Source organism: Cryptomeria japonica, chromosome 8 (genome assembly GCF_030272615.1).
Source record: "Cryptomeria japonica chromosome 8, Sugi_1.0, whole genome shotgun sequence".
Lineage (NCBI taxonomy): Eukaryota > Viridiplantae > Streptophyta > Pinopsida > Cupressales > Cupressaceae > Cryptomeria > Cryptomeria japonica.
Window position 1 is genome coordinate 303,261,275 of NC_081412.1, and position 26,860 is coordinate 303,288,134.

The 26,860-nt window shown below is 36.4% G+C and overlaps 1 protein-coding gene across 1 annotated transcript in view; it reads right to left on the bottom strand.

The window, feature by feature from the left end:
• Positions 1-2,739: 2,739 nt before the first annotated feature.
• LOC131060559 (transmembrane 9 superfamily member 1) overlaps positions 2,740-26,860 on the bottom strand; it is a 35,510-nt gene continuing 11,389 nt past the window's right edge. Inside the window, exons 9-13 of the mRNA XM_057993824.2 lie at positions 4,634-4,728; positions 4,372-4,502; positions 4,032-4,274; positions 3,502-3,775; positions 2,740-3,385 (exon numbers count right to left, since the gene is read on the bottom strand). Of these exons, the coding sequence (XP_057849807.1) occupies positions 3,318-3,385; positions 3,502-3,775; positions 4,032-4,274; positions 4,372-4,502; positions 4,634-4,728 (811 nt within the window). The 3' untranslated portion in view covers positions 2,740-3,317. The remainder of the gene's footprint in view (positions 3,386-3,501; positions 3,776-4,031; positions 4,275-4,371; positions 4,503-4,633; positions 4,729-26,860) is intronic.

Sequence of the window (26,860 nt, forward strand, 5' to 3'; positions counted from 1 at the left end):
AGAAAATATTATTTTTTCCTTTTTCACGTAAATTTTCTAAAAATTTATATTATAAATTGCTTTATCATTGAAATCAACAAAATCATTTTCACAAATTTACGAGTACTTTTGTCCATCAAATAAATATTGTAATATGGAAGATTGCAGATATTGTCAACTCTATAGTTGATACAATTGCCAATCAAAGAACATCCATCATACATTAATAAGCCATTTCAATTTTACAAAATATCACAATAATTCTTCATTATAGTTCCTACAAATACATGCACCTTCACATTTAAATTCCTAAATTTGGCATTCAATAATTCTGATGTTCTGATGTTTACCTAACTTAAACATTTAAGTTAATTGTGTTTTTACTGATTATATTAATTAATTAACCTTAATAGGTGATGTAGGAAATTGTATTTCCGTTTACACCTATACTGATGGATATTGTCCAAACATCTGATTATAATATTTATTATTGTAAAGACACAAAATAATTCTATTTTTCATGTGTATTAATGATAAAGCGGTTACAAGATACTGACAAGACATTCATAGGAATTCAAGCCAAGTCTAAAAGATGTTGGGATGAATGTTTACAATTTTAAATAATAAATGGTGGTATTTAACTCTTATCTCAATGTTAAGTCTTACTTTAACAAGTCTTCAATTCCATTCGTTCTTGTTTCAAAAAATTAGAGCTTTACAGTCGAGCGCAACAGAATTTGTAAACATAAAATTTCACAATGAGGGCCAAACTTGTAACTAAGAAAGTGGAGCGTAACTTAGGTAACAATCATGTATGAGATTGATCTCACAACTGCAGATATGACCCTGAAGCGTACCAATAATTATATAGCTAATTTCATGCATTCACAGATCCTAAACGGTACGAGATTGATCTCACAACTGCAGATGGTCAACTGTAGATATGACCCTCTAGCACATAGGGGAAGTGTAACAATGATTATATAGCTAATTTCGTGTATTCACAAATCCTAAACGGTACATCAAATATTGATGATTTTTTATTGTTATCTCCGCATGCAACTTAACTGCTTATAGCTATTGTTTTGGCTTCTGTGTAGTGACAATGCACGATGTGGGATTCGTTATGCACGCAAAGGCCAAAAAGTACACATTTCAAAGTGTCACCTAATACCTGTTTAAAGATGCCCCAATAATTGTGCACTTAAAATTGGCAATACTTATGCACAAATGTCCCAATTGTCATGTGCTATGGGTACCAATAAAGGTGCTCAAATGGGTCAGTTATGGTCCAAAAATGCTAAAAAATGAACTACTATTGGTTCATGTAAAACTTATAAATGAACTTTTAGTTATTTGTTTTTTTTATTTTAGTTAGTAATTGGGAGATTGAGTGTGCAAAGAGTGAATGGGTACCAATAAAGGTGCTATGGGTGGCAATAAAGGTGCTCAAATGGATCAGTTATGGTCCAAAAATGCTAAAAAATGAACTACTATTGGTACATGTAAAATTTATAAATGAACTTTTAGTTATTTGTTTTTTTCAATTTCAGTTAGTAATTGAGAGATTGAGTGTGCAAAAAGAGGAGATTGAGTGTGGAAAGAGTGAATGGTTATTGGAACATGTACGATAACTGGTGCTCTTCCCTTATCTAAGCTCTAGGAAAAAACAATTTGTTCTAGTTTTCAAGCCTTAAACATGTTATCCTTGACTTCCATGACCTGCTAAAAATTGTGTGATTAGGAACTTTTAGAAACCGTATATGATTAGGAATTTGCCGATAGCCCAAAATGCGTCTCTTTGGTCCCTGGGATGCCAATTTTAGCTTTGAGCAAAGATCTAAGACAAGCAGTCATGCCTAATGCTGACATCGCAGGAATAGTACTTTGATGCTAAGTGTATAAAAAGTACCCCTAAAATGTGTTCTAAATTGTCGCTTTTCTCGATGTTGAAAATTTCAAATGAATTGGGGTTGGTTCTTAGTTAACTCAAGGTGTCAAATGAAAAGTTCCCCACTTTGCATCGGCAATGTAAGGAAAAATGCAGGTCCAAATTTGAAATTGGAACTTAAAAGTTCTATAGTTATTTGCACAGATTGTGGATATGATCCTGGATGAGAAATGGAACTCTCTTGAGGATTAAAAACTGGTTCCTAAAAGTGACCACGGGTAAAAGAGGTAAGGTTCAAGTTACGTGCCAGATATTAGCAGAAATAACACAACTACACCTTTCATTGCATACAGAATAACCCAGCCAAAGTGAATCCAAATGAAGTGGAAATTTGCAATATATCATATTTTCACCATTACAATCATCTAAACGTATTACATTAATATTTCTAAGGCCAAACAGAGCAATTACCATAATGATTAATCCACATTAAAGCCCTGCAAAGGAAGGATTTTGGAATTAATGTAAAACATCACAAATGAAAGTGGGGTACAAAATAATGTGGTGGAGAGCTTCTGTTTCACAGAGGTATGATGGTTCGAGATTCACAGATGAAACTATAAAGGATTTGATCACATAGGAGACTTAAAAAATTGAATGCTACATTCATTAAGTTACTAGCTAAATAGAAAATGTTGAAGGAACCTCATTGACAGAGCTTCTAATAAATGTTAAGAGGAAAAATAATCATCAATAACTGGACTTCCACTCGCATGGTAACATACTTCAGCCGGAAAAAAAAACCTATTGTATTTTGATTAACAGCTCTATGGAAAAGCAAATTGAAAAAGCCAAAGGAAAATCACAACTAAAGAAACATGACCCGAAGAAAGTATTAATATCACAAGTGCAGAACATGAGAGCATATCATGTCCTCTCATATTTCCTGCAAACATCCTAGTTGCCACAGCTTGATTCGTTAATTTTAGAAAAATCCCAGTACTTATGCCCCTAGGAAAGTATAACTAAATTCAAGATGCCTGAACAAATATCAATTCAATACTCTCTAAAGATGATGAAAATGCCTACACTCTGCCACTCTTGACAAGGCCCGCATCATAAAAGCCATCCTTAGATTAACATCTGTTGACAAAAATAATCATCTTTCTTAATCAATAATCGACCTGATAAAATGTGTGCCCTAATTTTCTCCTTGACAATGCCACATATAGTAGAAAAGTGATCTTCAATTTTCTCATGCTTAGAGTTCAATTATACAAAAAGCATTGCTACACCCAGGGATTCTTTCGAATGAACTGCCACAAAAACAAATAGTGAACCTCTTTCCTGGAAATAAGCAAGTCCCAAGCACAGGACCACTTTGAAAGCTTCAGGCATCAAATATCCTTTGCTCTGTTTGATCTAAAGATTCTTCTTTTCCTTTCCCTCAATCACATTTTATATTTCGATAAATCCGTCTTACGAACATTGTTGATCCCAAGTAGCCAACAGCTCCTGCAAATTGTAAAGATGTGCATAAGAAATAATAAACACAGCATTCAGGGAAAACAATGTGTGCTGCAATACAAACTATTAAATTTTCAAGGAACTAAAATCTTAAAATAACTCACCACAAAGGATGCCCAAACCAAGGCAGAACATTAACGTGTATCCAAAATAGAAACTGGTCTGGAAAAACCCAGACATCTTTGTCTTCATATAATAGTAGTATATGGAATAGAGATACACATAGGCAGCTGTTGAAGCAGCTGAGAAGAAGGATGTCCATTGCCAGTGATAGTTTTCAGCATTAAGCAGGAAGTATGTTCCCACAATCGTGACACATATTGTCACAATAACGAGGATCAAAAATACCAGCAACATGAAGCCATAAACATAGTAAACCTTCAAAACAAGTTCGCAAACATAATCTTAGCATACTGATACTCAACAAATTCACTGAATATTTAGAAAAGCTTCAGAAAACGTTAGCTAAATGTGTTCTTATGCAAAAAAATTATAAGCCTCTAAGTTAATAACTGCCACTTGTCTGTCATCATCAAATTCTTGCTTAAGTAAACCCAGTGTCTAGAATGAATCTAATAAATCATAATAGACAGCTTTTGCATGCTGATAACAGATATCACCAGTAACCCCTTACCTTGTAATTCCAAAACGAGGTGAAAACAAAATACATTTCGATAAAAATACTTCCAAATGGAAGCAGACCACCCATCAATGATACCACTGCAGGTGTCAGATACCACTTTTTTTCTGGAATTGGACGAGGAATTGTCTTCACACGGCAAGGATTGTTTGGAGCCCCACTCCAATTTCTTCCAACAACTGTCCCAAGAAGTGCTAAAGGAAAAGAAATAAATGCCCACATAATAAAAACAACCACCTGCATTAAAGGAAAAAGCATTTATATTTGTCATTAAGTTAAAGAAATTGTTAACAAAGACAAATAATGGAAGTTACAACTCTTCAGATGCCCATACCATAGTGCCAAAAGGAATGGCAGCAAGAGAACCGTAGAATATAGCAACCGTGTTCAAAATAAAGCCAATACTAAAGCACATAAATGGGAAAAGAGATGCTGTGAGAACCATTGACTTTATCCAGTGCTTGCCTGAAACAAGACAATTAAAGCACTCCTCAGATATGAAACAAAGAGCTCCCCCTCTCCAAGAAAATAATAAAGATTCATTAGGAGACAAGAGGGTGCACTAAATTGTTAGTATTTTCTCCTCGACTACTTACCATCATTACGTGAATACAATCCTCCACTCACATAACCAGATATAAATGAAGTAAGAGCATAGCACACGATGAAAGTTGTGACAATTGCTCCACGCCTGAATCAGTAAGCTACATGTTAATCCAAACTTGTAAAGCCAGCATAATAATGCCCGTGTACAAAACACATTAAGACAATACCAAGCTCACAGAGAAAACTCCAAATATAACCTGTTTTATATTAATAAATTCGTAAGGAAAGTATAAAAATAGATGTTTTTATCTAGTCTTAGATTAACTAATTGAACATGTGATAATGATGATGCAACGTTAACAATTTGTATATCTCCAACATGAAAAATTAACAAAGCATAGTTGTTACTTTCCATGCATATATCCTGTAGTTACTGGGAGTCTGAAAACATGTTTCCTAGCTCCCATGCAAGTTATTTTTCAGAGTTTGAAACTTGACTTTAAAAAAGAAGCATATAGAAGTCCATAGTTGCCATCAAAGTGAAAACAACTCAAATAAGTAGCCATTTTCCCCACTAAAAGAAAGAAAAAACACTTAGTTCTCCTGTTAGAATGAAAACTGTGGTGAGCAACAGCATCTGCTGGATTTGTGATTCTGATTTAAAAAAATTGTTGTACTCATAACATGCTTTAACCGTGTGCCCAGTGTCTTGGAAGAAATTATTTAGATACCTTAAAAAAAAAAAGGATGTCTACAACTTTGCATCATGGTCAATAGTAGATCTACGTAAAGTATCCTGCTCTGCATTCTCTTGCTATTTAGTTCTAGTATGAATTCTATCAGATTAGCAACATGATTTAAACACTTAGACAAGGAAAATATTTTGGCACTTCACAAGAAATTGATTGCCTACTGCTCAAGATTAGGGTTGCCAATATGTCTGCATAGATCTCCTGATTAAAGATTGATGAATAGTAGTCCCCATTGATCTCAAGTAAGGATTGGAAAATTGCATGTTCCAAAAGAGATAATGAAAGACTTACAGAATCACATTTGACTTAGAAGTTTTAATTAACAAACTACAATATCAAGTTACAAAACACGATAAACAAACAATTAAAGTGAAAAAAGAGCGTTAGCGCTTTAAGACTGCAAATTTGTCAGAAGTTTCTTCACTATAATTTATTGCTCGTGTCGTTGAAATTTTCAGAATGCAAAGTTTCATCAGTTGAAAAAAATTACCTTTGTTTATTTCTTTTCTTTAGGTGTTCATCAACTAAAAAAAGATGCACATCCAAATAGTCTTGGTCACATTTGTCTTACAAACTAAATGAGTTGTCTTTGCCCATATCTTTTGAGGGCTTGGACATGAAAAACTATATCTTCAAGGTATTGATCAGTGATCAGCAGCTGAGTAACATACATACAGATACACTGATATAATTGTACATTTCCTTGACCGTCTTTGTGGTTGCTTTCCCATCAAAGTTCAGGGATTGAATGGTATATGCCTTAATCTTTAAGGCTTGGGAAAAGATTAAGCAATTACTAAGAGTTTCATTTCATTGAATGCATTGTAACCTTTAGATTCCTGATAGGCATTTCGTAAAAACTAGGACCTGGTCTGTCTGCTGCATAAATAGATTAATAAATGCATCAACATTTCCTTGGTATCAACTTTAGGAACAGTGCCACATCTTTAAATAACCTCCCAAGAATACATAATTTTGAGAAAAATAGATTGTGTGAGTATACCAGTGTGCACACTGAAGGCATTAAGTATATATAGAAGACCTGATGTAGACTCCAAAACTTGAGTAACAGGGGTACAAAGGTATAGCCATGTAGAAATATAATCAATTATTTATGAATTAAATATGAGTATTTAGCACAAGCCGTGATAACAAAAATATCAAATAATACATCTATCACAATTAAAAAAGTAGACTTTATCTTGCTCAAATTCCAAACTACACATGATATATAAAACATTGAGTTACATGTAAGCTATAACACACATTGTTAGTGTTTCTAAATCTTCACATATTTTTCATTGTCCCTTTATAGAATATTTCTTATTAAATTGCCTTTTGGACAAAATTTACTTAATAATATATCAATAGGCATCCAATAATACATCTATCACGAATTAAAATGTAGGTTTTATCATGGTCAAATTCCAAACTTATGCACATGGTCTATAAAACATCGAACTACATGTAACAGACTGCTTACATAGTTAGGGTTTCTAAACCTTCACATAATGTTCATTTTCCCTTGTTAGACTGATTCTTTTTAAGTTATTTTTTTAATAAGATGTATGGGTTAGGTACACTAGGTGTATGAAGCACACCTCAAGATCAAATGGGTGATTTGATTGGATGCATCTTAAGAGACAATGCATGAATTCTGGTGCATAAGAAATGTTGGTGGTTCCAAGCACCCCAGTGGTTCAGACAACTCTTTAAAAAATACATTTTTTTCTTACAAAGCATTTTTCCTAATCCTGTTAAGAATTCAGATGGTTCGAATTAAGTATGCTAGGATGATAATAATGAAAAACAAAACTTAAATCATTGCATCCCTTATTGGTTAGATCCCCTCAATGCAAACTAAGCCTTACCATCTCTGATCTATCAATGACCATTAATAAATATGTCTGAAGATTTTTTTTTAATGAAAAAAACCACCAATTGGAAAGATATATAAACTCATTGTATGCACAATGTTAATCTTTCTAAATCTGTGATTATGACTAATATGTGTAGCTGCTTATAGCTACAAAAACTACATATCTGGTATCTGAAAAGCTACCCTCTAGTCAATCATTACATAACCAAAGTTTCACCTTCCTGGCTTTCTCATCTCATCAGAACTAGAATCTCCCCAACCACACCAGTCACTACTTAGCAACTTATAATCATTTTCCACAATGGTGGCTGCACCTCAAGCAACATCCCATGCAGAGAAGTAGCTGCTACATTTCAGCTCATTGCACTTGAGCAGTCCTTCCTCCAATAAAACTTGTAAATGGCTATGGATAGATGGCAGTTGCAGAAAAATGTCTGCACATGTCAATTATGAAATCCAATTAATCCTATCAATATCATTCATTGCATTTTTTAGTGCATGAATGAAACATTTGTGTATCTTGTCTGACCCTAAAATCCTGCAAACCTACATACAGCCTTTGCATCAATCATGACCTACACAATATTGGAGTGTCAGCCCCTCAGTGAGATTCCTCAAAAAGGAAAGCAACATCCTTAAGCTCTCCAAAACAATCAGCAGCCTTGAGGAATAATGGACATGCTGAAGATGTAATAATAACATTGATGAGCAGTCACTAATGCATCCTCCTATCCATAGCAATTGGCCAAACTGTCCTTACCAATTGGTCTCCATTTTGCATGTGCTCTTCTTTGACACTTGCTTATCCAAAAAGCTTGTCCTCAACATACATTCACATGGAAAGTTATAGGGAGGCCATGTAATTGCATTCTATCCCACCATCTCCTTAAGGCTTATGATATGAAGAGCAGACAATATTGAAGGCAATGCCACTGTAATAAAAGACTTTGGCAATTGCATCATCCACATCAGACACAAATACCAATGCTGTCTTGGTAAGTTACAGTGCATGCAAATAGGAGAGTTGTTTGTCAATTCAAATCTCACTATTACTTAAGAGTACAATCTAAGTCCACTTAATAACGACAGTGTCTTTCTTCCACAAAGAGAGTTATAAACTTATAAGTTCAAATTTCACTACTAGTTATAGTGAAAATTATATCCACTAGATAATGACAGTTATTCTTTCATCATCCACATCAGACACAAATAACAATGCTGTATTGGTAAGTTACTGTGCAATGAATTTAAGTTCAAATCTCACTGCTACTTATAGTACAAACTGAGTCCAATTGATAATGACAGTGTTTCTTCCATAAAGGAGAGCACAGGTTCAAATACAGAACGGGTGAGTTGATTTACACCTTTTTGAACATGAAGGAAAATGGTAAAATAGTAAATATCCTTGTAATCTTCCACAAGGGGGACAGGTCAGCCTAATGACTGCAGTGTTTCCTCCACAGAAGACTGTATAGGTTCCAATATGGAGGAGGGTAGAGTTGTTTGCAAACCTAGTTGAAGACTCTGTAAGTTCAATGGAAGTAATGAAAATCCCCGCGTAGATTTTCAAAAGGTGGGTATAACAAATTAATGTCTAACTTGGCAGTGACCTGAAGCACTATCTTTATCCTCTCAATTTTACATGTTATACATTACAACTAATGAACCAGTGCCACTGCAGGTCCAAATGTGGAAGAGGGTAAAGTTATTGTAGACCTTGTTGAAGACAATCTAAGGTCAATGGAAGAATGGAACAGTCTCCTTGCAGACTTCCATAATACAAAAGGGTCATAACATAAACAAATTAATGTCTCACTTGGCTGTGACCTAAAAAGCTATATTTATCCTGTCGACTCTACATGTTATGCATTCTAACTAATGAACCAGTGCCAATACAGGTCCTTCCCTTTAGATGGCCATTTGGGTGTCTCCCCGCTTTTCATCCAATTCAAAATGTGGTGTGACATTTTCATTAAAATAGAATGCCCTGAACTGCTTCACCTTGAAACCTAATCAGTTCAATTTTGGAAGGTGAGTCAACTTGAAACTCAAACAACAAAGACCCGAGAAACTGAGAAGAGATATAAAAAACTCTAAAGTTTTACAAAATGAAAAAACAGTTACATCCTTGCTCGTCAGTAAAATCTGCAACAATTGATGTGTAAAAACCAAGTCTCGACCATAAAATATGAAATTTCCACAGCTAAAATCAGTTATTTTATGGATTACTCACAAAAATTTCCTTTGCAGAATTTCCTACTAGAACAACTGAGGCAAATATATACATTTTGATTTCCTTTTTTTACATTATGTGTTCCAAGTCTTATGACTCATGAGAACCAGCTAACTCATGTAGAGTCTCTAATGCGTTTTGTTGAATCTTAACTAAGTCAAGGCTCCCAAAGCCACCTGGAATCAGCAGAAATTGGACACACCTCAAATTTGCGCATGTCTTCAGAAATTAGATTTTCACAGGTGAACTAATAGTAAATGTCTATATACTCGTAAAACTATGAATTGGTTTTTCATTCCAACATTTGAATCTCCTTATCTGAAGGAATTAATAGATCTATGATCAAAGATAATGGTTATTTGGATTCAATTCATTGTTCCTTGAGTACATGCTGTGATAGATTTACGTAAGGTATTTGAGAAAAAACAGCCAAATGCATCAATTCAATTTTTTAAATTTATTTTTTAAGAAGTTTATTACTGTTTAAGGTAATGTGTTACAGGCCTGTTGTGACCTTTTCACACATCACCCCATTGCTAACGGGGACCCCCTCTTTGCCGGCTTTCTACATTGTTAGGTTAGGGTTTTGGCTGCTTAGTGGGCAATTTTGAATTTCCTGTGTCCGAGTCTCGGAATTTTGATCATGCCTAGTGTCGTCTAGGGTTTTTGAAGTGTTAGGATCAAGTTGCAAATGTTGATATTTTAATGATCCCAAGTTTTGTCTAAGTGTTGACCTCTTAAGCGTTAACGTGTTTTTAAACACGTGTATCAGTAATTTTAAAGTGCCAAGGTATTCACAGACCTTTTGGAGTTGTTTTCTCGCTCCTAAGGTATTATTTAAGTTGGTTTCGCACTTTATTCCAATATTTTCCTAGCGTTTCGCTCATATTTTTTTGAAAATTTGCCTAAGTCCAATCTAAATTTGAAGTTTCTAAGTGATTTTGGGTGATTAAGGGATATCCATATTCCAAGGGTTAGAGGGTCAAATTCCATGCTAGATGTGCTTTTCCCCTCACATTCCAGACTACCCAACCCATTCTCCCACTCAAAATCCACACTACACATGGGTTTCCCCTAAAATCCATATTGGCTACTATTTTCCCCCACTGTTTATCCATACCCAAATCGATTTTCCCCTGGGAGTGCTAAAATTTGGCTAAGTGTCAGGATTTATCCAGACTACCATCGATTTTCTACCAGGAGTGCGGACTGGAGTGCGGACTAAAGTTCGGACAATGTTAAGGATGATTCCATGCCTGGGTCGATTTTCCACCAGGATATTTGTGACAAGTAACTGCAGATTTTTGTCCGGATTTTCATCCAGACTGAGGTCGAAATTCCACCAGGGAGTATTTTTCCAAGTTAAGTGAGTTCGGAGTGTGGATTTTTCAATCAAGACTACCATTGATTTTCCCCTGGGGAGTTTTGTGTGCATTTTTGATGAATTTATGCATGGATTTTTATCCAAGCTAGGATCGATTTTCCCTTATGGAGAATTTTTGGCAATTTTAATGATTTTTGAAGGGATTTTTCAATCCCAACCCAAGTCAATTTTCCCGTGGAGGCTTATTTTGGATTTAAATTGCAATATTTTAATAAAGAAGCCCCATTTTAATTGCTTTTAATAATGATTAACGATTATTTAAAATTTTAAAAGCAAAATTTAATAACTTGCAATAATCATTTAATATTTTAACCTTCTAGAAGCAAGTTAGGTTTTCACCAAGAAAGTATTTAAGCAAGTGTTTTATCCCACATTGCTTGTGTGGTGAAAGTGAGAGGTAAAAGCAAGTATAAGAGAGGAGCCTTAGCATTACTTTACTATTAAATCTGCCAGGTGTTTCCATGAAAGGCGATTTTTCTCCAAGTTGGGTGAATTTTCGCAAGTGATTGAAGTGAAGTGTTGGGTTGAGGATTCTTTCCTCCTCTATTTTTTCCAGCTTGCTGATCTATTCCCCTTTGCTGCCATTAAAGACCAGTTCCAGATTTTCGATTTTTGCTAAGTTTGGAGATTTTTCCAAATTTGACAATTTTTGGTGAAAAGTGGCAATTTTGTGTTTGGAGATGTTGCCCCGATATTTGGTCTACCTAAAATTTGAACTTCAAATTAGTCTCAATGTCGAGAAAAGGTCCAATGAGTGTTTACGCGTAAGTAATGAACGCATTGTCCAAGGTCATTACTAGTCAAAATCCAAAAAATGAAAGAATTTTGAAAATTATCACAAAGTGAAGGAAATCGCTTGACAATCAGGATCTAAACATCATTTAATATCGTGTGGCCAACTTTCACTTGAACCCAGCTCATATTTTGTCATATTTTAAACTTTCAATTTTTGGTGTCTGTAGCTCCCACATGATTAAAATATCTCATTTAAGGCTTCTTCATGAGGTGTAAATAATTGTGTGGACCTTTTTCCCTTTCATTGATGCGTGTTTCAAATTTCGAGACCTGAAGGAAATCGCTTGACAGTCAGGATCTAAACATCATTTAATATCGTGTGGCCAACTTTCACTCGAACCCAGCTCATATTTTGTCATATTTTAAACTTTCAATTTTTGGTGTCTGTAGCTCCCAAATGATTAAAATATCTCATTTAAGGCTTCTTCATGAGGTGTAAATAATTGTGTGGACCTTTTTCCCTTTCATTGACGCGTGTTTCAAATTTCAAGACCTAACTCCCTACTGTTTGAAAGTTATGCCATTTTTCTCTAGCCAAACCATTATATTTAAAATATTTAAATTATTTCTCAAATGATAATTTAATATTTTAAATTATTTTAATATGTCTGGTTATTTGCGATTAAAAAGTTGTTCAAAAGCATCAGTTGCACTCTTCCTTGTTTCCTCTCTGTGATCAATGGTTTCTAAGGTCTAAAGGATAGTTTGTGAAGCAAAAGGTTAGAAATGCTCACTTTTTGAGCATTCTTAACCTTTTGTCAAGGTGGTTAGAAATGCTCATTTTTTGAGCATTTCTAACCCATATTTCTAACCTCTCAACACAAAGAAAAAGAGGTTAAAAATGCTCAAAAAGTGAGCATTCCTAACCTTATTTCTTAACCTCGCGGGCCCCACTTTGTCAAGAAGGTTAGAAATGCTCAATTTTTTAGCATTCTTAACCTCTTATTGATTTTATAAAAGAAAAGAAAGATATTAAAGAAAAACAATAAATAAAAGAAGGATTCAGAGAGCAAGTTATGAGCATTCATCAAAGCATTGAAGAAGAGAGGGAATCGCGTCAGATGTTGTAGTCATGACTACTCTGATAGCCAATATACGTAACATGTTTGAATGTTGCAGAATGAGGAAGAATAGACAATATTTTGAATGTTGCAGAATGAGGAAGAATAGACAATATTCATGAGAGGCTTGACAAGAATATCATGTATGTTGTAGGTTATGGATGCATAGAAAACGCACCTGAATAGTTTGACAGAATTCCTCAAAGAAACGTTATCTCATGGCATGCGATAATCGCAGAAATGTGGTCACATGAAATGCAATGATTGCTGGATATTCACAAAGTTGGTGATCATCTGTTGCAAGCTGTTCAAGAGCTCTTGTCTGCAGATAGATGTGAAGGGAGGTTTGTGTTTGGCCGTGAAGTCCGTGTATCCCAAGTCCAAAAAACTGAAGTCAAGAAATATAAAGACATGAATGTTAATTATGTGAGTTCCAGTCAAAATCCCAAAAGTTTATTACAAACGTTGGTGTCAAGAGCAAGATATGGTCAACCTCGTTATAAGACAAAGCATATGAACGATAATCAATTTAGAGCAATGGTGGAATTTAATGGGATGCAGTTTGTGGGAAGACCATGTTACAAGAAAAGGTCTGCAGAGCAAGAAGCTGCAATGGAAGAATTAGCATGGCTAACTAGTGCATCACATTCATTGCCTGCCAGGAAAAATAATGATGCAATGCCACTCACGAAAACGAAGAAAAAGGAGTGTGAACTGGTAAAAAGTATTGTTTCTCGTTGGTAGTTCCAAGAGAACTAGAGAAAACATGACAGTTGATATTCTTTTCTAGAAGGTTGAGTCCAGACTTTATGCTTTATGTACAACTTTGTGAAATATGCAGCTTCAATTGCCTCTGGGTTTTTATTGCTCTGAGGAAGCTACAACCAAGCACAGAAATGTCTCGTCTTGCGAACTAAAAAAAAAGCTTTTGATAGTCAAGATGTCTACAATTGGTGCAAGTTCTGATATATTCATTGCATCATTTGTGGGTTTGACAGCCTGTGAACCATTCAGATTGAGGGGATTGTCTAAATCAGGCTTCTGAGACAGATAGTTGTAGCATCCAATTGTTAATTTATAGAACTTTCGGCTACTTGTTACAAAATTTCTTCCCTTGAAAATCGTTCCAGCATAGGATTTCTTTATTTAGAATTCTGGGGGATGCTTATATTTTCCTACTTCATGCAGTAGCCTTTGGGCTAGATGGTGAGATGATTACGAGATCAAATTAAGAAAATGAAGATGGAGGCCACCTCGACAAAATCGACAAACAAATTATTTCTTCAATATAATGGGTTTGAAATTCTTTTTGTAAAAAGTGACTTATGTCACTTATCGTAACCAAAGGTTAGAAAGTTGACTTCTTCTGCGCATAAAAGTGTAGGTTACTAACTTATTGAAATTCACGCAGAAAAGAGTTAGTTATTAACCCAAGATTAAAGTTAGTTTCTAAGGTGGTTATTCTGGGAAGCCTATAAATAGAAGGCTATTTGTAAGGTAAGGGGGAACTTTTTACGAGAGGGAAAAACTCTGCTGGAATTCCAAGAGAAACTTGTAATGACATTTTGATTTGCACTATGTATATAAAGGATTTTGGACTTGTATATTTCCAAAAGGATAATGAAGAATACGTCTTAGCTCATGTGTTCTAAATGTATTCGTGTGTTATCATTGCTGATTTCTCGTATGTCAAATTGGTAGTCTTTTTATGCATATGTGATCTATACAATTTACGTGATGATGCACAAGCAACCTTTGGTATCTCAGTTTGAATGTGTTGAAGTGTCTTATCTCTCCGTATGTTGAGATTTATCATTCTTCTTTATCGTCATCTCATGACTAAGCATATCACCTTATAAACTCCCCTTGTAATTTGTTGCTAATGTTGGGAAATCTCAGTTGATGGTCGTATGTCTATTGTTGGGGTTTCTATCTTTATTTCCTCTTTAGTTTTATGTTTTCTCCTTTATGTACTTTCAGGTTAAAAGTACACAAAATCCTAAATACCCCTATCATACGAGGGAGCTGCCCCTCTCAAACGCAGAGACAAATCTCTCCAACTGTTGGAACGTTTGTCACTGCTTATCGAGCAAACAGGGTCAGTTTCAGGTAAACGACCGCAGTGACAAATCTGTTTACCAACAGGAGACTTGGGTGATATTTTCCTCCATTTTTTGCTTGTTGTTCCAGACCTCCATTGTTGCAGATCAAGGCTGTCATTAATAACATTTTCAGAATTTGACTTTGGCGCCATAGTTGGGAGAATTTCGATTTTGCTTGGAGAGTGGTTTGGTGCCACATTTTGATGATTTTCATGCATTCTTGGTGGCTGCCATCATTTCCAGCTTGCTGATTCCCTTCAGATCTGAGGTTTGCTTCAGATTTGGCCTCAATTAATGGCTGCCATTAATTTTCAGATTTCAAATTTTATTGCCCAGCCAAATCTAACTTAGGCGATTTGCATTTGGAGGTATTTTGTGGAGTTTTCTGTGCATTTTCAGAACCATCGTATCACTGTTGCAGGTCTGAAAACTCCATTGTTAGGTGGTTGTCCTCGGAAATTTTCATTTCCAGCCACCTAACCATTTTGGCGATTTTGCTTGGAGCTGATTCCTTAACCATTTTTTTTGGATTTTTAACTACTTTGCAAGGTGCTGGTAAGTCTGAAGTAATCAATTTTCAGACTTGTCCTCAGAAATTAATTTTTTACCAACCACACTTACATTCCTGAGTATGATTGTTTTCATCATAGAGCTGATTTTTATCAAATTTATGCACATTTTTTAAGATTGCAGCATATTTTAAAAAGTCTGATTTTCAGGTTGTCTTCAGAATTGTTGACCTCCATTGTTGACTGCGGAAGGTGTCTTCAGACATACATTGTGTGAAAACACAATCTTTCACACCTTTCCTTAGTCATCATTTATCTAGTATACTCCTTTGCATTTTAGCTTGCATATTTTCTAAACATAAGGAGGTATTAATGAATTTTATGGAAGGTTTCCATGCCTTAGTGTTGTCACACTTTGAACTTAGTTGTTAAAATTTACCAAGTGTATGGATTATTTTCCTGACTCCATGCTCTAAATTAGCTAAATCTTTAGAAAGTCAGGAATTTTATTACGAGTATTATTTTCCTAAGTCTAACTTCGAGCTTCGTACAGGTGTGATGTCTAAAAGTCTGGATATAAGGAAAGGAAAGAATTATTGAAGATGCTAGAGACTGGATTTTTATCTAGAGCTTAAGATTACATCCAGATGGAAGGAAATCACTGATACAAACATGCATTTTCTAGACTTCGACCAAATGTAGCGTCGAATGTTTGGAGTCAGAGATCCTTCCTCAGCATATGCGAATATTATGAAGAGTGGCATTTTCCATGCGGTTGGACTTCCACAGTCCATACAGTGCAGCAAGCTTATCTTGGAGTGTGCACGATGTTATGATCCACTCACAAGAATGATCAAGACTCCTAAGGGCGTTGTCATCACCTACCTTGTTGAGGATGCTATTGCAGAGGTGTTCGGAATTCCACGTGGAACAGACATGAAGGATGTGACCAAGGAGGATTATGCAGAAAGATACATAAAGAAGATGGGTGTATGCAAAAATTTAATTAACAAAGAGTGGATGATTGAGCCTAGGTCTCATCATTCCAAGGCTCCCAAGACACTCATGTGCATAGATTTTAAGGAGTCTAGTGATTTGATATTCCTACTCAACAGAGTGATGGGGATGCCACAGGGAGCAATATTTGATGGATGGATGTTCTACTTCATCTAGGATTGTCTTAGAGGAACACTAGTAAATTGGTCAAAGATTATAAGTGACAATCTGGATTTTCAGCTGAGGAATGTAGAGCAGTCCAAGTCATTCGCCATGACTTCTTACCTGGTATACCTGTTTGCACGATTTGTTTCATACAAAGGATTAATATGAAAAGGTGAAGTCGGGAGTGGGCAAGGACGGTTCAAGAGTCATGAATGCTACCCCCAGCTGAGAATGTATAGAATTGAAGACTATAAGAGAGTGAATGATGCATTCACTATGTACATCACGCGGATCCTGCAAGGCGGAATCCACAAAAGATTGTCCAAGGAGGCAACAGAGTTAATAGAAAAGTATGGATCATGGTATATACAGTTTCCCACTTTCACATACCTGAGGATTCATGGGTTTCAATCTGAACCCTACAAACTTCCTAGGTATCCAACCGACATAATGATATTGTTGGAAGTGGTAAGACAGCTTCTAGAGTTCGATGTTATTTAGAGAGAGAAGCATAGGACAGACATGACATTCCCTATTTCAGTTGGAAAGACGTCAGAGGTTTGTCAGTCCGCCATAGACGCCAGCACTGCGAGTGAGGAGCTTGCATTCTACCGATTTGCTACATACAAGAAAAGAGAAAGATTCGCTCTAGACAAGAAGATCGGAAGGATCAGGGGAGAGAAGTTCACTCACAAGATTGACATAGTAGATTATTGGGCTGACATGATGGACGAGCAAGCAGTGAAGAGAAGAATGTGGTCCAGAATGTCAATGGATTTCATGAGGAAGTGTGGACTTTTCCTCATTCCTAATCAGGTATTAGATGACAAAGATCATACACATCCACAGTATGAGAGTGAAATGAAGAAGGTAATCCTATGGCCAAATTGGTCAGAGTCAAAGGAGATTGACCTGAATATATTGATGAGAGGGGTCTTGAATTTCTCCCGCATATGGGTAGATATACAGATGAATAAGTTAGTTGGCATGGGTGTTCCCTTCACTTATGAAAGGATGAAGCCAGATGAGTCTATTTCCGAGGATGATCAGAAGATTGTCAGTGACGTCAGGATTCATGCAGACGAAGAGAGTCAAGCTCCCAAGAGAAGGAAGAACACGCTAGGAGAAGTCAAGGCCAGAGGGAAGAAGATTGATAAGATGAAGAAGAAACAGAAGACTATCATTCCTCCACTTATCATTCCTTCACCCCCTCCCAGTGTCTCATCAATCGAAGTGATTGAAGTAACAGAACAAAACAAGGAGACTCATCAGTGTTCCAACACAGTGATACTACCAGAAAATATTCAGGAGTTCCATGCCACAGCGACATCTGCACCTCCTGATGAGAATAATGATCAGCCGGAATCCCCTACTATCCTTTTGGAAGTAAGTTTGGGAAATGAGATATATGATTGGACCAAGAATAGTCTTGATGATAATGATGATGTTATCTCGGCATTGAGAGGACTTGATCGAGAAATATGTCTCGATGATGGTATGGAGATGGCCGCTATTCCTGAATGGCTGATGAGAAGTATGGAAAAAAGTAAACAAATGATAGAGGTATAGCCTATTGACGACATTGATGACTACCTAGCTAGGAGTGCTAAGGAGGAGCCCAAGAGAGCGGAGATTTTATCGCACATAGTTAGAGATGAGACAGGAATGCGGATTGCGCAGATTGTTGTTCCTATTGCAGGCGTGACAGCGGACATGGCTACTCCTATGGATTTCCAGATCACTTCAGTTGCCCTTGGTCGTACATAGAGAAAGCAAGAATTTCATGAGGTTGGTGAAAACCTCAAGGCAATTGATGCAAGGTTAGACAGAGAGGTTGCGGATAAAGAAAGGTACAGAGAAGAGAATATTAGACTCAGAGAGTATATTGCAGGGACAAGGCGTGGAAATCCCACCCTTATTTCCCCTATTGCAGTTGACCATGGAATACATTCACACTGTGAGGTAATGAGAGGTACACACTCGGAGGTGGAAAAGTGGATTGAGAGCACAAGAAAATAGGCAGATGATTTCCTTACTCAGTTTGTCCATGCATATGATAGGACAACAGGTCTCGTATTCAAAATCCATTATTTGAAGGGAGTTTGGGAAGAATTCTGGCCTATCCAAGAGAAGACTATTCCACGCCTCCAGGCTTTGAAGAAGATTCCTAATTCCGCCTTGGTCAGCGAGAACATTGTGCACAGTGGAGACAGATACGATTTCCATGGCCGGTATTGTTCATTAGCCGTGAAGAAATCAACTTATGAGAGTGCCCAGTCGAGTTGTATGGAGATGGAAGGATTAATTCAAGACATTCAGATGAGGATCCTTGCCTCGATTGAGGAATTATTGGGTGTTGATGTTAGTGATGCTAGTGGTTTACACTTAGCCGAATTAAGAGACAAGATGAAATTTATGTATTTTTGCCAATTGGACTCTTTGAAGAAGAGTTAGATAGACGACTTGGTCTCTTTGTTGATTCATGTTCATAGTTCGCAGAAGCTCATGCCAGAATGGAAGAACACTTTGAATGCTTGCTCGGACTCGCTGGACATGATTGATTTACAACAAGATATCTTGCCTAGCATTTCCATGGAGGAGTTTGATTCAGTATTGGCCAGATTCTTGGAGTATGCTAAAAGAGAGAGAGATGCAGGAAGGAATCTTCTATAAGATTCCCTATTTGATGACTAGGTATCTTTTCATTGAGCCATATCTTGGTGGTGCCATTTTTGATGTAACCCTAATTAGGGCAATTCTAGGATTTTGTTGGCATGATCTCGACCATTGATCTTGGATCAATCTTGGCCATCCATTTTGTAAGAGACTCTATATATGCCTCCTTGTCTCTCATTTGTAAGAGAATTTTTGTAGAATTGTTGGTAGATGCTACAGCTATTTGAATCCTAATCATTGTTCAATTGTTAGTGATTTTGCTCTTCAAATGTTGTCTTGGCATTCATGGTTCTCAATTCCTCCAAGTTAGATTAGAATTTAGATTAGAATTTATTTTCATGTATGTTAGATTGAGTGAAAGATTTGTTGAATTTATTTGTGTGGAATCCTTAATCCATACCACTAGCCTCTTGCCGCTGATAAGTGCACCTTGTGTGGTCAACTGGAATTTAAGTAAGCTTAACTTCAACTATTACGCGTCCCTTGACAAGCATCAACTTGGATGGTGTCAACGTTTGATGGTGATAGCCTGAAAATCCTCAAGTATACCTTAGACGATTGCACTAAGCTTGTGTCAATACTTGATTGTGAGACCTCGCCTAGTTTGATTCCATTAAATCCATTCACCATTTCCTACATTCCTAGTTTTAGAATATATTTCCTGAACCCTATTCCTTTTGCCCATTTTTTTAGTAAGAAGTAAATCCAAAGCCATATTGATAAATCTTAAGTTGTCAGCACACCTATTCCACATCATTCATGATAATCCAAACATTTGCGTAAGTCCCCAAGTGAAACACAGCAATTCACATCAACCATTGAGTTACCCACTCGCCAAGACCTAACATGTAGAAACCTTGGAATCATTCTAGTTGATCTCATTCTTAGCATTTGAGGTGATTTTGTTCAAGAGGGTAAATTATCTTGGTAATTTATTCTGTAATGTTATGTGCCTAAAACACACATCAACAAGGCCTCCAATCTCCTTATTTCAAGGAATTAATAGATTTAAGATCAAAGTTGATGGTGTTTTAGATTCAATCGATTGTTCCTTAAATACATGCTGTAATGGGTTTCTATAAGGTATTTGAGAACAATCAGCCAAATGCATCAATTAATATTTTCTATTTTATTTTTTTTATAGTTAATTACTGTTTAAGGTCATGTATTAGAGACCTCCAAGAGTTTCTAATCGCCCATCCCCCATCCCCATTAATATCGTTATAATGTAATCCCTATCACTTCTCTCTGCCTCTTCAAATTGTGGTCCTCCCTTCCCAACATTTCAGCTTCAATAATGCAAATATGAAACTTCATATTTTGTTGTAAGACAATTCTGCCAAGGCTGACTTTTCCACTCTATCATGTTTTATCTCCAGATCATGTTCGCAAATTCGGGTTTGGATGGATTTACCAATTTCTCCAATATACGGTCTTCCACATGAACATTCTATCACATATACTCCACTTTTTACACTCACATTTGTCTTTTACCAAGCTTAATTTGTTCTTCAGATTATTAACATGTTAGAAATTGGCATCAATTCCTTTTATTCTCAATTTTTTTGCAATTTTGTCTGATGTATGCCTAATGTAAGGTAAATATGCCTCTCTCTCTTATGCTCTTATGCAGCCTCTTTCTCAACATCATTACTTTCAGGTTTTGTATCTCCATTGCTTATTCAAATGCCTTACAGAGTTTAGTACCATTCTTTGTTAATACCTTGGAAAGGTGCTCTCTTTCCAAGCCCAAATGTTATTTTCTGAGATGCTTAAGGCTCTGGTTGCTAGTGTTTTCAAAACACTCACTTTTTGTGCAGGGTGATGATGTGAATTTGCTTGTAGATATAAACCAGTGTCTTCTTTCTATCTACTTGGCACATGAAGGTGCCTTTTTTTCTACCCAAAAGCACATCCAGAATGAGATAAAACCATCGATCTCTGATTCCGTGGTGGACTTTAGATCTTACAAAAACCATATAGGTGTGTAAGGAAATCATCGATGCTCTTCTTACCATTATGCAAATATACATTTGTGTCATCAACAAACATCTTCCATCACCTCTTGCTCAAGTCTTGGCAAGAACAAAGCAAAGTCCTGCAGCTATAGCATGCAGGGACCGGTTTATTTCCCTTTCATTAAATCAGTCATATAATCTGAAATGATAATTTGATGTTGATTACAAGGAGATAAAAACTCCTTAAATAGAGATTACAAGAGGATCTTTCCATAATGGAAACAATCAAGAATAGAAACACAAAAGACAGAAAGGAAACTTTCTAAAACTAATTAAAAAACGAAAAAAATAAAAGGAAATTTCTAAATACTAACTGAATGACTAAGATGACTATTATAACAACATTACAATATTATTTTAATACCCTCCCTTAATGGTCATTCTACTAACTACCCTACAGAAGACTGGACATAATCTGCTGGTCATTTGGCCATGCATAGAAGGCTGGCTACCCCCTTCTCCTCAGAATGCTCTACGACATAAGCCTGCTGAGACCCTCCCTAGTTCTGCAGAATCTGTAGATATGACCAAGTTTACCATAATCCTTCTATCAGAATCCTACCAACATGATGTTGGGTAAAAAAAAAAATCCCTCCCTTTATCTAGAGACACCGAGATTAGCTTCTCAAAACTTGCACAAAAAAACCATCATGATTTTTTTTGGAAAAAAAATCAGAAAACCCAAAAAACAACAACACCCTATATGATTTTTTGTGGAAAAAATCAGAAAACCCTCAGCAAATAAAGAACACAATTTTTGTGTTAAAAAATCGTGCAAAAAATGAACAAAGAAACCACAATTTTTGAAGAGAAAATCATGCAAAACCCTCCATGATTTTTTGTGGAGAAAAATCAAAAAACCCATCCACAATTTTTGGAAAAATAGTACAAAACCTACCAATCTATTCAAAAACTTTTCTCGCAACCATCACAAGTAGTAAACAGAAATAAAACTCCCTTATTTTAGTGGAAAAAACAGCGTTCGATGGAAACACCTTTCAAGACGGGGACGTTTCTGGGATAGGGAAACGGGGACATGACATCTCCTGTCGTCCCACCACCACCACCACCGGTGCTCCACCGGAGATGGGGAAACGTCTTTGTGTCTCCCAAGGAGACATGGAGACGTAGAGATGTCTCTAAAGTCTCCACGTCTCCTTGGTAGATGCCTAGGCATTTCTCGAGGGGCAAGGAGACATCTAGACGTCTCTGGTCGCCCACACGTCAAAAGCTATTTTTGAGGGTTGGGGGGTAACCCTAATAAGATGTGAGCCCAACCCCTTACCCCAAAACAACACAAAACCACCATATTTGGTGATTGAAGGAGTGAAAAGAGTGAATGCAAGTATGAGATGAGTGAGAAGGAGCAAGAAGAAGAGGAAAAGCATTCTACAACATTTTGGAGAGATTTTTCAAGCACAAGGTAGGGTTTTTCAGATTTTCTTGTTTTTTATTTGTTTTTTTTTTATGGTTTTTTTTTTAATTTTCAATTCTTTGTTTGTTTAAACATGTTTTTTTAATTTATTCATCTCAAAATCAGATTTGATGTTGAATCTTGAAGGCAAAATTATTCAACATCAAATTTTATTATTTTTATATTAAATAATATAAAATCATAAATTGTAAATTTTGTTTTCAAAATTGAAATTTCAAATTTGTATTTCAATTTGTTAAACTAGCCTGAATTTATTTTTATTTTTATTTTGAAGGATGAGATGGAAATCCAATCTCATAGTGAACATGATTCAAAATTTGAACCTAAGAATGAGGTGGGTGAGCATGGGGTTGATCTGGAGCCCAATCTAGTTCCATGGCGAGTGCACCAGCTAGTACAGGTTGCCCTTCGGAGTTGTTGACATAGTTTGCTAGGGGTGTTGATGATCCTAGATCACCTCTAAGATAGTTTGCTTCAAGAGTAGAAGGCACATCACGTACAAGTGGGGGAACAAGGAAGTGGAAGTGCAACATTTGTGGGGTTGAATGGTTTGGTAGCATCACTAGAGTGAATGCACACTTACTTTTTGGACAGGAAAAGGTGTGGATCATTGTAAGTTTTTGAAGGAAACTAAAAATATGGAGTACAGAATTGAGATGAACAAACTTTGGGGCACCATACTTCCTCATGCATCACAACCGAGAGGAATGACGTTTAGACCATAAATGAAAAAATCTTAATCGGCAATAAATCTTTTGGCCGAAAAAATTTTTAAAATCGGAAATCGGCAATAAATCGGCAAAATTATCAAACATTTGAAAATATATAATTTCTTAAAATATTCTAAAAAAACACACATATACACTAAATTTATAGAACACAATAACATATTACTAGTTTCCATCATATATAAATCATACTAATTTAAATCTTTGTAAGTTACAGAGCATATTACGAATTCGAACAGTGTTCTATTACAAATTTCCTCTGTGTTCTATTTTTTAAGATGTTTAATTTTCTTACATCTAAGCTATTTAGGAAAATAATGGTAATTAGTTAAACATTGTGAATTTATGATATCCTATCTTTTATATGTCTATCCAGTATCCACTATGTCACAATAAATTCACTATGTATGTGATACTATGTCGCAATTAATTTATTTCAAAGACAGTGTATTCACTATTCACATAGTGGATACAGGATACTCTACAATAAAAACTGGATAGACATATCCAGTATCCTAAATTCCCTATGTCGCAATAAATACAATCTATTAGTTAAACCTTGTTCTACAATAAATCTACCCTTACCTCTACAACCCGTCTGCTGTGGCGTCAACAACTTTCGTCAATCCCATCGGCTGTTGCGTCTCCCTCCAATCACGCACTTAAAAAAATTAACTTTCCCCTCGTCCGTAAAAAATAAAGCCGCTTTTAGGTTTGCCAGATATTATAAACATTTCCGCACTTTTTTATACCGTGATTTTTACAGCTTTCCGCACGATTTTATAGACAAAAATCTCCCAATTTTTTAAAGAAAATTGCTACCAATTTAAACGACGATTAAATCATCTAGGGTTCTGACTCGGGAGAAATCGCGATTTTGGCATTTTTTAGACAATTTTTTCATCTATGGTTTAGACCTTCATCCACTTCCACTTCTAGTGCCATGCCACAATCACAAGAGGCTAGGGGGGCAAGGAAACACAAGTTGCAAACATCGCAGAGTAACCCCATAGCTGATATGTTCAATGTCTAGCTGAGAGATGAGATAGATGAGTCCATTGGCAGGTTCTTCTTTGTCGATGGCATCCCATTGCATATTGCACGGTCTCATTATAGGGAGGCGATGTCTATGGTGGTGAAGGGAGGACCATCATATGTGCCACCAAGTGAGACAAAATTGAGGACCTCGATCTTGGATAAGAGTTATTCCAAGTTCAATATTTTGGCGAAGAAGATGAAGGTCAATATTTTGGCGGAGAAGATGAAGGCATGTTGGGTGGCATCTGGGTGCAGCATAGTTATGGATGGGTAGACGGACATTAGCCATCATCCACTCATCAACATCATGGTCACATGTGCTGAGGACCCATACTTCCTTAGAGCAGTTGATTGTACAAGACATCACAAAGATGCTGATTTTCAGTTTCAGGTCCTCGGGGAGGCTATTGAGGAGGTTGGGCCACACAATGTGGTCCAAGTAGTAACAGATGCAACCCATGTGTGTAGAGCAGCAGGGAAACTCATTGAGGCAGCCTATAGACATATTTGGTGGACCCCATGTTGTGTGTATGACATGAACAATGCACTCAAGGACATGGGGAAAATTGATTGGATTAGAGGAGTGGTCAGCGATGCAAGAGATGTGCAAATGTTTATCTACAACCACCACACTTCACATACACTCTTTAGGACCTTCACAAAGGAGTTTTTGAAACTAGTTGAGACCAAATATGCATCCTATTTCATTCTCTTGGAAAGAATGATTGAGTTGCAAGAGGCATTGCAACTCATGGTTATGACTAATGAGTGGAATAGGTGGGTTGAGGCCAAGATAGAGGAGGGGAGAAGGGTGAAGAAGACAATGAAGAGTAATGTGTTTTGGACAGATGTGAAATACATTGTCTCCATCATTTCTCCTATATTCCAAGTCATCAGATATGGGGATGGGGATGCACCTAACCTTGGAGAGGTGTATGAGTGCATCAACTCTATGCTTGACCAGATGAGGGTTGTTGTGCGAGTGAAGGACCCCTCTCTACCATTCTACAATGAGCACATCCGGCCAATCATTCAACGCAGATGGGACAAGTTGAACAGTCCTTTGCATATGGTTGCTTTTACCTTAAATCCTAAGTGGTTCAAGGCTAGGCCGGGTAGAGTGACACCGATTCAGGATGATGAGGTGAAGGCGGGTTTCTTTAGGTACAAAGAGAAGATGTATGATTCTAGAGATGTTGACATAATTTGAACTGAGTGGGGAAGATTTGCCACTCTTAGAGGCTATTCAGGTGCCGCAAAGATGGATATAGAAACTATGGCATAGGAGGACCCACTTTTGTGGTGGAATTGTCATGATCCAAAATCTTTGACCACCACTCTAGCTATTTGTCTACTATCCCAAGTTTCCAGTTCTTCAGCTGCAGAGAGGAACTAGTCTACATATAGACTCATCCACTCTCTTACAAGGAACAAACTTACGTCTAAGAGAGTAGAGAATCTTGTGGCTGTACACAGTGCTTTGCGTCTCATGGACCGCAAGACACTTGTGTACAACGAGAGTCCAGTGGCACGATGGGATGTAGAGCCAAAGGAGCCAACACAGATTGATGAGGAAGATCCTACCACTTTAGATACAGGGCCGGTTGGTGTGAGTTTGAGGGATCTTGACCTTGTGGAGTCCAACAACTCCAGTGATGAAGAGTTTGCAGATGTGATTAGAGGCCTCCCTTCACTACATTTTGAGTTTTGACATTTTGGCATTTTGTCTTTTGTAATGCTATTGCTATTAGCATATGTATTTGCTACTCATTGTAATGATGAATCATGTAATCATCTTTATAGACTTTGTGATATCTCATATGACATCAGATATTCATATTTTTGATATAATAGAAATCTCCAATTTGACAATTTCATTGGTCAAATTTTATTTAGCAATTAGCATTCAAGAAATCTTCGTATTTAGATTTAGTATTTCAAATTTTGCTATGTTATAATTTTGCTAATTTCCTATAGTTTCATTTGAAATGTAATTCTTATACTGTTATACTATTATACATCTTTTCAAAACTAGTTTTTCAAGTACTATAAAGTATATGTATAACTATATCAGCACCACCACCTGGCCACCCCCCTGTCATCGCCAAACTTGGGCCCTTTGTGCCCCCATCCCCGAAACCCGTCCCCAAAGCCCGTGCATTGGGAAAAAATAAAACAAAACCCTACCATGATTTTTTGTGGAGAAAAAACAAAAAACCCACAAATTTTATTTACTAAAAAAATTCACCAAAAAAGAACCTAAGCTCTAATACCATGAAATGATAATTCGATGTTGTTTACAAAGGAGATGAAAATTCCTTAAATAGATATTACAAGAGGATCTTTCCATAATGGAAACGATCAAGAATAAAAACACAAAAGACAGAAAGGAAAGTTCCTAAAACTAACTAAAGACGAAAGAAATAAAAGGAAGTTTCTAAATACTAACTAAATGACTAAGATGACCATTATATCAACATTACAATATTATTTTAATATAATCCAC